General features: G+C 43.6%; 2 protein-coding genes across 14 annotated transcripts in view; both read left to right on the forward strand.

The window, feature by feature from the left end:
• Positions 1 to 3,723, forward strand: part of Ankrd12 (ankyrin repeat domain 12) — a 91,471-nt gene extending 87,748 nt beyond the window's left edge. For all 7 annotated transcript variants that reach the window (XM_004853226.4, XM_004853227.4, XM_021265243.2 and 4 more), the window contains one exon: positions 252 to 3,723. In XM_004853226.4, coding sequence (XP_004853283.1) covers positions 252 to 437 — 186 coding nt within the window. In that variant the 3' untranslated portion in view covers positions 438 to 3,723. The remainder of the gene's footprint in view (positions 1 to 251) is intronic.
• A 2,965-nt stretch (positions 3,724 to 6,688) lies between these two features.
• The window catches only part of Twsg1 (twisted gastrulation BMP signaling modulator 1), a 34,121-nt gene continuing 27,358 nt past the window's right edge, over positions 6,689 to 13,451 (forward strand). For 3 of the 7 annotated variants that reach the window (XM_021265249.2, XM_004853235.3, XM_004853236.4), the window contains exons 1-2: positions 7,020 to 7,153; positions 8,025 to 8,184. In XM_021265249.2, the coding sequence (XP_021120908.1) occupies positions 8,062 to 8,184 (123 nt within the window). In that variant the 5' untranslated portion in view covers positions 7,020 to 7,153; positions 8,025 to 8,061. Of the gene's footprint in view, positions 6,818 to 7,019; positions 7,154 to 7,728; positions 7,930 to 8,001; positions 8,185 to 13,451 lie in introns of those variants that run through there. The other 4 variants (XM_021265251.2, XM_087190057.1, XM_087190047.1 and 1 more) reach the window with 3 other exon arrangements.

Here is a 13,451-nt window from a genome sequence, read left to right on the forward strand (position 1 = left end):
TGGCGAAACCACTGAGCTAAATCCCCAGCCTGAAAGAATATTTTCAAATTAGAGTTTGTAAGATGAAGTTGTAGGCCCAGACATAGTTGGCATGTTGAAATGAACAGGATAGAACAGAAACAGAATTGAAATTTGAATGCTTTTTACACCCCTACTGTATCTATCTAAGTCCCTGAAGAAACTGTAGATGACATTGTTTGTAAACAAAGCAAATGTAACAGAATAATGGATTAACTCTCTCTTCTAAATAGACCTGTCTTTTAATGAGGCAACAACATGAAGCTGCGGCTTTAAATGCCGTCCAGAGATTAGAATGGCAGCTCAAACTCCAGGAACTTGATCCTGCCACCTATAAATCCATCAGCATTTACGAAATCCAGGAGTTCTATGTGCCCCTTGTTGATGTTAATGACGACTTCGAGTTGACTCCCATATAGCACCCACTACTTGTGATGGTGTCACCCAGCTGACTGCTCGCACACACGCTCTGAACTGTGGACGCTGCTTCTGACACCGAACGATGCCTTTACAGCTGGCCAGGTCGGAGTAGTCAGCTGTGTAGTGAACACTGTCATTTATAAAAATGGAGAGAGATATTTTGGATCTGGGTCCAAACACAGTTCCTAACAGGAAACTATTATTTATGTCGGTGAAAGGTAACTATTGCATTGGAGCGCGTTGGTACACTGAGTAGATATTTGAAAAGTTAAGGCCACCTGCTAACAGTGCTGGGAGTTGTTAGCACTCGTAAGTAACAAGATAACCACTAGTATTCGAATTTCCTTCAGGTTTTATTAAAAAAAAGTATCAGAAAACTAAAAGGTTCAGTTCCTACCAAATAGTTTCTAACGTGGAAGAAAAACTTGGCACAAAATTTCTTCAGTTTATTATATCTGTAAATTGTACAGTTTACTTTTTGAAAGTTTTAATATCGTCTTCCTTTTTAATAACTTATTTTATACATATTGTGCAAATGTACATCTTGTAATTAATGGTCAAAATGTATACAAAGGGACTGATAGTCAAAAGTTGCACAAAAAAAGCTGTAAAACTGTTTTGTCTATGTTTTATTGGACCAAAGTTGTAGTCTGTATGGCGTGTAGCAGCCGTGTGTTCAGGTAGCAACAGTTCTCTAAGGCATGCGTGAGTCTGCGTTCGTGCGTTTCCATCGCCATCCCTGTAAAGCCTGTAACTGAGTTGTACTGCATGCTGCCTGTGATCTAACTCTGTCCATAGTTGGTGCCTGGAGCAGTGTGAGGGCTTCCATACCAGTCTCCTGTGACGGGTCCTGTGGCTTCCTGTGTGGGCACCTTGCTTAGAATTAGTCATGCAAAGAAGCAGCTCTTTCTCATGGCAGAATAGAGCCTATTCCCCTGGAACAAAACAAACAATGCCTTTGAATGAAAGTTCTGAAATTGTAAATGTCTATTTTAATACTCAACTATGAAAGAATTTGCGAATATATGTAAATATGTTTAATAAATTTTATTGCTCATGTTAAATCATTGTAAAACTTTTTTACATTGCTTAAGTTTAATGTTTTAAGCTTAATAGCCTTTGCACTTTTAATATAAAAACTGAGTACTTAAAGATATTTGGTAGTCAAAATAAGTAAAAAAACTTATGAATATTCCAATCAATCTCTGAAATGTTTATGAAAAAATGATTAATATGTTGTATTTTTTCCTTGTATCAAGATGCAAATCATATAATTTGCAAAATTTTATAATTAAAATAAGATTTGATATTGTTTTATAATAAAATAATTAGCAATATACTTAGAAAAAGTCTTTTCTCCTATAACATGATCTAGATTAAATATTCAGGAGTATTTCAGATCTGAAACCTGGGGTTGAACTTGTAAAAACATTTTAAAAGGAAGACTGGTGTAAAAATTCATCATAAGTCTATGATACAAAATTTACAAAACTTTCCACAGTGCTTTCTTGAATTATGAAATATTGAGTGTTTTCTATTCAGACAGAAAAGTTCAGATGTATGAGGAATGGAGTGGTTTAAATTCAGCTTGCAAGTTGGAAATCCCAGCTAATGGGACAGAATATACAAGTTTTTCAGTGCAAAGGTACATATTAAGCTTAGGGATTTTTGCATTTTTACATCAATTTCTATTTTCATTCTTACTGTACTTGGCATGCGCAATAAAGCAGCATATGTGAAAATACACAGTGCAAGGACTTTATTATAAAGGTTGGATGTAGTTTTCTTTAGAAATTTAGGTAAGAGATTTGGCCTTTTTTATTGGACACATGGGGCCAGAAAGGCAGGGTAGATTCTAAAGCACTGGTTTTGTTGAAGTTAAGTTTATTAAGGCTGGGAACATTAAAAGCTAATTTATAAAAGCAATACTTTTTAATATGAAAAATTTAACGCAAAGTTTGTTTATACTTTTGCTTAAAAGGAAATGTGATGGGATTGTGTGGCAAATCATTAAAAATTAAAAGCCAGGTCCTTGAGGATCGATGTGACAGGAAGTGAGGAGGGTCAGTGTCTAGAGCCTTTTGTTACAATGGTCCAAGCAGCAGCAGGGCTGTGTGGGAGAACCATGCAGACACTCGGGAAGCTGGTGTCCAAGTCCTCCCCGCCCTGTAGTCTTCACCGCAGGCCTCACCGGCTTCCCTGGGAGAGGGACAGCTGGGGCCTCGCAGGCTTTCTGCTTCCATAGACTGCTGTGGGTAGACGCAGAGCGCCAGGACAGCTCTGCCCTCTCCTTGAAATGGTTAATCGAGTCAGTTGCTAAGGGCTCTGACACTAAGACGCTATGCTCTGAAATGCTGGGGGAAACTTGGTACATGCCTAAGAGGCGTGGATTGTGAAAGAAAAATAACATAGTTTAATCAGCGATTCTTTTTAAGCTATTCAAATATCATGAACAAGATACTAAATTGTATCTAAGGATTTGTATTACATTAAATCTTGTTCTAAATCTTATCTGTTTAATAAATGACTAGTTGATATTTGTGCATGTTATTTAATAAAGAGTTATATTTTTATAGAAAAAAATAAGAGTGAAAAGTGTGCTAAATGTTTTTTATTTTCCTCTCCCACATAACTGTACGCCAAATCCTAATGTTACTTGGGCAACTGGCAAAACTGCAGAAATAGTCATACTGAGAAAACCACCTCTGAAGAATTAGCCTTTCAAGTTGAGATTATTCAATAGTGGGAAGTCTGACAAATCAATTATTAAGTAGTAAACATGTTGCAAATTTCATGACTAAATCACAAGCAAAACCCCATGAAACTTTAATGGGGCTTAAGAATTACAATTATTCTAGAAATTGAGTGCAGCACAAATGTATTGTTCTTTTCCAGAAAGTTAGCAATATTTTTGTCCTGATACATAAATGCCAAATTTTTATATGTAAGAAATTGACTAGGACTCATGATAGAGTCCTCACTTTTTATGCTGAAAGAAGATATTTTCACCTTTTTAAAAAAAAATTCATTTCAAACATTTAAGGCAAAAGATGATTACAAAGGTGCTAACCTTTGGAAAGGCTTGTGTGAAGCTTAGTGATTAAAACTTCTTGTAATGCACCATGTCCTTCGTGGGATGCTTCTTTGTACCTAAAATGAGGTTTTAAGAATCCACAAAAGTAGTCACCCAGAATATTTCCAGGCATGAGAACCAGGACTCATAAAAAACTGAGCTGAATAAAGTGTAAAATAGTTCCATTAATCTGAGTGGCAGCTAAAGCAAAATATCTAGAATTATAACTATAAGCATAAAAATTAGCAAAATAGTATTAAAAATTAGTACAATAGAAAGATTGTTGTTTCCAGTGATTTAATGGTATACAATATCTACAAGTAATACAACTTTTATACATGTACATATATATATATATATATATATATATATATATACACACACACACACACCCAGTGGACCCTCAACTTATGATCAGCCTGACATACCAACAACTTGGGTTATGACTGGAATTTTAGCTTTAACTTACAAACAGCATCTTGAGTTAAGACCCAGATGCCAGCTGGTTGTGCTTCCAGATGGTCTCATACAGATTTCACCCTTAAAGAGCTCTGGAAGGAACATGACAGCGTCCTTTCCTGTGTGGGGTTGAGAAATCCTGGGCCGATGTCTAAGGACACTGAGATCTGTCTCTGTACAGGAGAGAGACTCTGAAGGCTGTGTAGAGGAGCCTGAGCCTTCATGGACCAACTTGAGTTACAACCAGCCCTTGAGAACAAACAGTTTGTAAGTCAAGGGTCCACTGTATATATAAATTTTTTTAATGATACCATACCGGGAGGCCAAGGATGTAGCTGAGCAGCACAGCGCCTGCCTGGCAAGCATGAGGTCCTGAGTTCAATCCCTGGTACAAAACATAAAATGGTACAGGGGATTGAATAGAGAACCAGCTAAGCCCAGCTGTTTTTATATTTTTATTTTGAGACAGTGTCTTGCTGAGTCACTAAGTTGCCCAAGGTGGGCTCAACTTCCTGTCTCAGCCTCCAAGAGTGCCAAGATTAGAATGCACCACCATACCTGGCTCACACAGATACACTGTTAACCTCAACAGCCTTTGCTCACACGGTGAGTCAGGTTTGGTACTCAGTAAATTAAAGAAATTTGTGAATATTAATGAGCTCTTAATGCTTTTTTTAAAACTTTGGATGTCATATCCAACTTTAGTAGGAGATGAAAGCTTTCAGGTAGCCATCTTTTCCCCACTTTTTAAAATAATGTTGCTGTGACCAGATATGAGACATATCTAGCCCATGTTTACAGGTTAGAGGCCACCTCCTGGAACCCACCAGTTTAACAGCACATCTGTGAGTATCTTCTTCCGGTGTTTAAGTCATTCTGTCCACAACAGTGCCCAGATCTAGTCAGTTTGCTAAGTCCTTGACCGAGGTTAACTCAGGTTCCCATTACCCAAATCAAGACGCTGGGAGTCATGCCCATCATCCCAGAAAGTCCCCTCATGCCTCAGTGAATGCTCCCAGAGGCACCCACGTGGTCGCTTCCCCTCACCGTGTCTCAGCTGTATCGGGAACGTGGAGATGGAGCCACACAGCACATATTGTGTGTGCCTGGCTTCTCAGCAAGGTTTTGGGATTCATGTTGCATATAACTCATTAATGAGTAGTAGAAAATTGTACAAATGTGTTTGTTCTCTTGTTGGTAGTAGTTGGATTGTTTACAGTTGGGACTATTATGAGTAAACCTATGAACACAGAAACCTCTATTGTGGAGATGTTTTTTAATTTCTCTTGGGGACATAGTGGCAAATACAATCACCGAGTCATAGAGTAGTTTCATGTTTATTAGAAATGAGTTCTTCAAAGTGATTGTGCCATTTTATACTCCTACCAACAAGGTACCAGAGGTCCAGTTGCTCTGAGTCTGCCAATACAGCATTCTGTATTATTAGGCCAGAGTTGGTGCCCGTGGAACGACTTGCCTGGCACTCTCAGCAGCGCACTGGGAAACGGGGTCGTCAGTCATCATCCGCGGCAGCTGTTCTGGTGGGTGTGGGCCTCGAGGTGCCTCCAGGCCTCGGTTTGCATTCCTCCAGTGATTAATGAGGTTGAGCATAACTTTTATAGCTTATGGAAGCTATTTGTACGTCTTACTTTTGAAAAGTCCTCAATTACATTGCGCATTTTTTTGTTGTGTTGTCCTTTTATTGGTTTGTAGGAATCCTTTATTTTGTATAAAAGTCCTTTGTTGGGTACCAGCATCACGGGTGTTTCTATCCAGGGAGGCTTGCCTGTCCATTTTTATTGGTTAGTTTCCTCACTTTTTTCTCTTCAGACAGCATCTCATGAAGTTGTTCAGGCAGCCTTGCAACCTGCCTGTCTTCCTAGCAGCTGGGGTTATAGGCGTGCGCCTCTGCACTCAGCTACGTTCCTCGCTAACCATAGCCTCCTGAGTTTCCTCACTGTAACACTGGCTCACACTGATAACCGTTTACTGAGTGTGTGATGGGTGTCCTAACGCCTTTCAGAACGGTGTTGCCCTTGAGGTAAAAAGGATGTGTCCGTTAAGTAGCGGTCGCCTTTGGCTCTCATGGCCCACCTGCATTCATTTTAGAGCCATTCGTGATTGGCTGAGGAAGCTTCGCCCGGCCTTCCTGACCCGACCTCCCCTTTCCCGGCGTGGAAGTACGGTGCTCTTGTGGATAATTCCGCTCCTGAGCCCGTTCGGCCGCCTGGACGGCCACGCGAAGTCCGGTCTCACAGGCGGCCTTCCAGGAAGCAGGCAAGCTGAAGTGTGTCGCGGTCCACAGCTGTCCACACATTCCGCCAGTGCTTTGTGTACTTCCACAATGCTCAAACACGAGACCACCTTAGGCTTTTAGTACCCACAGATGTCTCACGCCAGCACTGCCACAGAGCTTTAAGGGTTCCAGAGGGGTCTTAGGGCCAGTTTGAGAACAGGAGGCCCGGGCAGGCACTGTGTAAACCCTAAGGGACAGTCTGGCACACCTGTGATGAGCTGTGAACTGACTGCCAGGAAACCCACAGGACAGCCTCACAGCCCTCGGGATCCTGTGATCTCTGGAGCAGCACGACCAGCACACGGGGCTCTGCCAGGCCCGGTGCACAGATGGTGAACCCGGTGTGTGCAGAGCAGACTGGGCCGCAGGATGAGGCCCTGGGATTGTTTTCAAGGTTGATTTTTAAGCTTGCACTTCGCGCTCACAGTTCGGCGCGCCGCCCTCAGCGAGGAGATCGCCCGGCCAGTCGGCTGCCTCCGCCCTCCGGTGTCCCCAGGGACGCGGGGGAGGGAAGCCTCTCGGACTCTGCGGCCTGAGCGCTCTGAGGAGAGGTCAGTATCTCCCAGGGGAGGGGCACTCGTGGACCGTCCAGCGCTGTGGCTTCTGTCCACTTAGCGACCTTGGGATTTTGTTTAAAAAGCAGATTCTGGGTGAGGAAGGCGAGGAGCCGAGCGCGGGCCTTCCGGCGGGGCCTGGGGGGCGTGCCCTGTGGATGGGCGTGGTTTGCGGGGTGGGAGTGGGGTGGGCGTGCCCCACGGGTGGGCGTGGTTTTTGCGCGGGCGTGCCCGAGCGGGCGCGGAGGACGCGATGCTCCTGTCCCTTTAAGGCGCCGGGGCTGGCGTGGACGCGGCTTGGCCTGGGGCGGCGACGCGGGGCCGGCGGGCGCGGTGAGTGCGGGCTTGGGGCTGAGGCCGGCGGGAGGTCCGGCGTGGGAGGCTGGAGCGGACCGGCTCGAGGAGCTCGCGCGGGCGCCGCCTCGGCCTCCCTGGGCTCGCGGGCGCCGGGCGCGGGCCTGGGCCGCACGGCCTGCGCCGGCCGTGAGCGCGGGCGCGGGCGCCTTCTCTCGCTGAAGCCGGGGGCCAGGTTGGCCGTTCAGCCCCGCAGTTGTGCCCGCCTGGTTCCTCCCGTCGGACTGTAATATCTTCTTAATAACCTCGCGGCCTGAGCAGAGTGAAGAGTGTCTGCTTGCGAAACGAGCTGCCCCGAGTTGTTAGTGTAGTTGATAATTGACGGCCCCCGTCTCTGGCTTATTGTCCAAGGAGTGACTTGAACTGCTCACTCCTCTTTGAGTCGCTGTATTCTGTTAACAGACAAAGCACATTGTTTATGAGGCCGCCATAATTAACCATGAGAAGAATTGATGCAGTTCCAGTAATTAAATAATTGGGGGGCCGGAGATGTAGCTCAGCGGCACCGCCTGCCTCGCAAGCACAAGGTCCTAAGTTCCATCCCCGGTACCAAACCCCCCCCCAAAACTAGGCTTGGGGTATAGTAAGTTCAGTGGTGTGTACTACTAGGCCCTGGGTTCAATCCCTAGCATAAGACACACCTGCAGAAAGCATTTTAAATTATAATACAGTATTGATGGTTTTCTTAGGGGTTCAGAGCTGAATAATAATGGACCTAAAATTAAAGTTGAATAATCAGTCTTTTGACACAAACAGTAAGTCTTGGTTTATGGTTGGTGTGTGTTTTGGGTATCATTTTTACCCTCCCACTTGCCTCTGATTTCAAGCTGGTGTGTGTGTGTGTATCCAGCTTGCTGGGAGTTGCCGATCATCTTCGTGGGAGAATCATGAAGTCACACTGTGTCGCTGCACTGACGCTGGCCGGGCTGATGTTCCTGATGTGGCTCCCCGGGTCTCTGAGCTGCAACAAAGCACTCTGCGCCAGCGATGTGAGCAAATGCCTCATCCAGGTAGGACTGTGTACTGCTGTGAGCTTGAACACATATGTGGAGTAAGTAGGTAGCACACAGGTGCAAAGGATGTGTGTAAAGTGTGGGGTACAGCCTGAGTGTTAGGCCAGAGCCCGAGGTACTGAGTCATGGTGCACTCTGAAATTTTACCTCTGGTCAGATTCAAGAAGTTCTATACCGGTGATAGTATCCTGCGTGCTACTCTTCTATGTCAAGCACTCTGCTCAGATGAATTGAAGGATGTCCTTGTGTAATCTAGTTTATAGAGCAGACTTTTAATGATTGTGTATTTAGAAACAAAATTAGCCAGCCAATTAACAGGCAGTTGTACCCCAAGTATAATGTATTAGTCTTCTGTTGCTGTGTAACAAATTACTCCAAAAATGTAGTAACTTTAGTGCAGTGAACTGTATCTTGTGAAGTTTCTGGGGAGCAGTTCAACTGAGTGGTTCTGGCTCCAGGTCTCTCACAGGTTACAGGCAAGTTGTTGGCTGGAATTACAGAACCAGCTTCCAAGAGAGTTAAAAATGAGGACCCCTCCAGTCACCAGTCCAAGCCTACTGACTCCAGCAAGCCTTGCTTTTCATTTCTCCAAGGACAAAAGTGAGGTTAGGCAGTTTGGCCAGGTTCGTGTGGCTAGTAAGTACGTGTGGAATTTGGTCTCTGACTCCACAGCTCATGGCCTTTCCACTAAACGTATTGGTCACTGCTCTCCATAAAGTTGTGATAATTAGTCATGTCTTCCTGTCTTCCATAACCGGTTTATCTTTGCCCATCCCGTTAAACCATTGGCAAGCTTTCCAGTATCAACCTCCTTTCTAGTTACTCGCTGTGGGCTGAAAAGTCTGGTAACGACACATAGGGATTGGTTATCATTTGCTAAATGCTTGGGGCCAAGGGGCTGGGGATGTAGCTCAGTGGTAATGCACCTGCCTGACAAGTGCAAGGTCCTGAGTACAATCCCCAGTACTGGAAATAGATAAATAATTCTCGAAAGCATGTTTAAACAAATATTTTTTTAAATAAATGCTTGGGGCCAATATGTGTTTCAGATTTTGGGCTTTTTCAGATTTTGAAATATTTGCGTGTACATAATGAGATTCTTGAGAAGGGATCCAAACCTAAATGTAGAATTCATGTATGTCTCAATATCTACTTCATACACATAGCTTCAGGGTGGTTTTATGCAGTATTTTATACAGTGCTTGCATTTTGCCTGAGACTCATCATATGAGGTCAGTTGTGGAATTTCCACAGTGACATCATGCTGCTACTCAAAAAGATTTGGAATTTGGAGCATTTCAGGTTTTGAAATTTGGGGTTAGATGCACTCAACCTGTGTTAGCATACTGTTTGAAACATGAGTCAGCTAATGCTTAACTGTAATCCTCACTTGAGGGTAACTGCATGTATCTACTAGAGTGATAATTATTTTGGTAGATCAAAAGCATTTTGTGTTTATTTCTGACATTTGGTCCTTTTTATTAAGAATTGAAATTCTGGTTGCTCCCATCTGTTATGGCTTGTATCTAGATGTACCCCCAAAACCTCACCCATTCGTAGGTGGGTCTATTCAACAGTGGCTGGATCTAGGGTGTTTGTTAACTAAATTATTCTACTGATTGGGTCAGCATAGTTCTGAATGTGGATAATGGGAAGGCCTACCCTGGGTGTGGGTGGCACCAACGAACAGGCTTGTAACCTGTATGGGATAAAAGGAAAAGGAAGGTTGACTGCTATTGCTGTCTTCTGCTTGCCCTTCCAAGGACTGTTTCTCCTCTGTCATGCTGCCCTGCCTTGGAGCTAACAAACTGTGGACTGAAATTTACACAAACTGTGAGCCAAAATAAGCCTTTCATCCTTTAATTTGTGAGTGTTGGTTATTTTGTCTTGCAATGAAAAAGTAACTAAGACATCATCTCATACTCTGATAACTTTTACTTTGCATTTCAAATCATTTAACTGGAGAAGGTTCTTGGTAGGTTGCTTTTACACTTTGTTCTGTGGACATTCTCAAGTATGAATGGAGGAGAGTATAATGAACTCACCAGGTAGATCAGTCAGTAACTCACAGATATCCTTATTTCATCTATACTCTTCCAAACCACCTACCCTTGCTTTGTTTTAATTTCAAGACAATCCTTAATGCCATTTTACCCGTAATTCTAACAGACAAGAACTCCTTAATGTAAAGCTGTTAAGCTAATGTGACAATTTAAAAATTAACAGTAATTCATTGGTCATCTTATTTTGCATGTGGAAATTCCAGTCGAGTGTGTCTACTTAGGTATGTGCTGGCTCTGGGGTTTGTCATCTGCACCAGAGATACAGTTGTTCTGTGGTCAGACAGGGAATCTGTGCCATTTCCCAGGTTGTTCCAATGCAACATCATTATTCATTATTAAAAATAAAGCCTCAGGGCTGGGAATTTAGCTCAGTGGTTTTGCCGTCTGCTGTGCAAGCTCAAGGACCTGAGTTCGATCTCTGGTACCAAAAAAAAATAAAATAAATAAAGCCTCATAACCTTTGCTATATTCATGTGTAGGTGGAAATTCACTTAACTCAGAGGTCCCCAACCTTTTTGGGACCAGGGATAAGTTTCGGAGAAGACAATTATTCCTTGAACAGTGAGAGCAGGTAGTTTGGGATGATTAAAGTGCATTACATAGGGCCAGGGATTTGGCTCAGTGGTTTTGCTGCCTGCTGAGCAAGCTCAAGGACCCAAGTTCAATCCCCAGTACCAAAAAAAAGCGCAACTGTTTAAAGTGCATTACATCTATTGTGTACTTTATTTCTGTTACTATTATTATATTGTAATATGTAATGAAATGATTATATAACTCACCATAATGCAGAATCCCTGGGGGCTCTGGACTTTTTTTCTTGCAATTAGATGGTGATTCCATGATCTCATTTTGGTTGCTGTCACTGCTGCAGAAAACCCTGCTTCACAAAGATAGGATGTTGGGCCGGGGATTTAGCTCAGTGGTTTCACTGCCTGCTGCGCAAGCGCAAGGACCCGAGTTCGATCCCTGGTACCGAAAAAAAAAAAAGACAAAAACAAAGATAGTATGTTGGAAATAGAAGCAGGGTTTTTAGTACTTTTGTGGTAGGCTTAGGATATTCTGCCCTGACATTAGTCCAAAACATATGGAGATCTAAAGTTGTCTCCAGCATATCTTGTTGGTTTCTTGTTTTGTTTTTTTTTGGTACCGGGGATCAAACTTGAGACCTTTTGCTTTTGAAGGAGGTGGTGGCACCACTGAGCTAAATCTGTGGCCCATCTCCAGGATATCTTTAAGGCCACCATCATTTGTTACCTCAGCCCACTGATGCTCTTCTAGCATGGGCAGAGTTGATTCACCTGGTTATTCACAAGTGGGTCATGAATCCATTCTTTTCCAGTGTGGGAGTGTTTTGTGTTGGAAAATACAGCTCACACTCTTTTGGAAGTGGAGATAGGTGATCATGAACCGGCTGGGTGAAGGAAGGTCCTGGATCAGTCTCTTTCAAAATCTCTGCTAATGTTTGAAAGATGTCACAAATCCCAATGTTCATTTGTTACCCCCATAATTCCAGTTTGACTTTGAATGCAGCCACTTTATCTAATGACTTGAACACAGTATCATTCTCCCGTGAAGTGACATACTGAGTTTATTGAGCAAGTTGATTGTGTCACATGCGTAAGCAAATTTTGTGTCCCATTCTGGTTCACTGAGATGTGCTGCTGCTGGTGAATGTTTTTCTAAAAGAAATTGGATTCTAAGTTAAAGCCTGCTACTGGATACAGCTTCCTTGTCCCTTGCCACTCATTAATAGTGTTTTGATGTGAGTCTGCAAGCAGTCATTTATGATGGTCTCTGTGCAGTCAGCCCTCTCTGCTATGTTAATCTCTATTTGCAGCCTTTCCCCAGTGCTAGCATCACTGTCTCAGGTCCACCTCTGGTCATCAGGAGCACCCAGTGTAGATCCCTCACATGCAAAGTTAACAGTAAGGTTCATGCTTCTATGAGAATCTAAGCTGTTGCTGATCTGGTAGGAGGCAGAGCCCAGGCTGTAATTTGAGTGGTGGGGAGACACTTCCATTGCTTGCCCTGCCGCCCATAGCTCACCTCCTGCTGGGCACACCAGGCTGATGCCAGGTACTAGATTGGTGACCCCTGATTTAAATCCCAAGGTTTTTTGTTTGCTTGTGTTTTCTTTTTTGAAGCAGGGTCTCACTATGTAGTTTAGGCTGGCCTTGAACTCATGGAGGTCCTCCTGCCTCAGCCTCCCCAGTGCTGGGATTACAGGCGTGTGCCACCACACCCATCCTAAGGTATTTTTGCCTGTTGTTGTTGGTTTGTTTTTGTTGCTGTTGTTGTTGTTTTCCCCTGTGGTACTAAGGATTGAACCCATAGCCTTCACACTGAACTATGTCCCCAGCCCTTTTTTATTGTGAGACAGGGTCTTGCTGAGTTACCCAGTCTGGACTCAAGTTTGTAATCCTCCTGCTTCAGCCTTCTGGAGTACTGGGATTAAAGATGTGTGCCACCACACCTAGCTTTTTATTATTTTTTGACTCTCTAAATCTAAACTTCTGTTAGTTATAATAATTAAAAATTATACATTACCTAAAATGCTTTGCTTTTAAAGAGTATTTCAGAGACAAAGCTTTGGGTGAATATTGATAAATACAAAGGTTTTTTAAAATTTTGTCTTAGAAAAAATTTTAGTTTAAAAAATTTAAGGCAAAGTACTTAAAAAATAATGAATACTATAAAAGTGTAAGAACTGGAAAAACAGATGAAAGTTCGTCTAATGGGAGAAGCTGGGGCTTGGGTTTTCTGTCCCTGGCTCATGGGTGCCGACCTCTGAGAGCCCACTGTTTCTGCACGGCCAGGACAGCCCATCCCATCCCCGTCCTGGGAGTGGTGGACAGGTCTGCCCTGGTGAAGACTGGAAGGATGCTTTGGGTTAAAATTATCAAAGGTTTGAGTTTCGAGGATCTTCTTATTCATTTATTTGTGAACACTTCCTGGACGTGGAAGTCCAGTGTGACTGTTTGCTGCTGGGCTGGTGGCGTGGACTCCAGGGCTCCCCAGGCTACCTCCTGTTCTGGGCCTTCTGCCCTGTGCTCCTTTCTCTATGGCTATGTAACTACCGCCCCCAAGTCGGTGGGTGCAGACCACACCTGCTCTGGTCCGAGTTTGTGTTCTGAGCCGGGCTCGCAGGGAAGCTGCTGTGTGCCCTATGGCCCAAAGGCAGTTGGGGCTGACAGTGGCCTT

The sequence above is a fragment of the Heterocephalus glaber genome, unplaced genomic scaffold (assembly GCF_053883595.1).
Source record: "Heterocephalus glaber isolate CG9 unplaced genomic scaffold, H.glaber_assembly_v1.0 deba00000331, whole genome shotgun sequence".
Taxonomy (NCBI): domain Eukaryota; kingdom Metazoa; phylum Chordata; class Mammalia; order Rodentia; family Bathyergidae; genus Heterocephalus; species Heterocephalus glaber.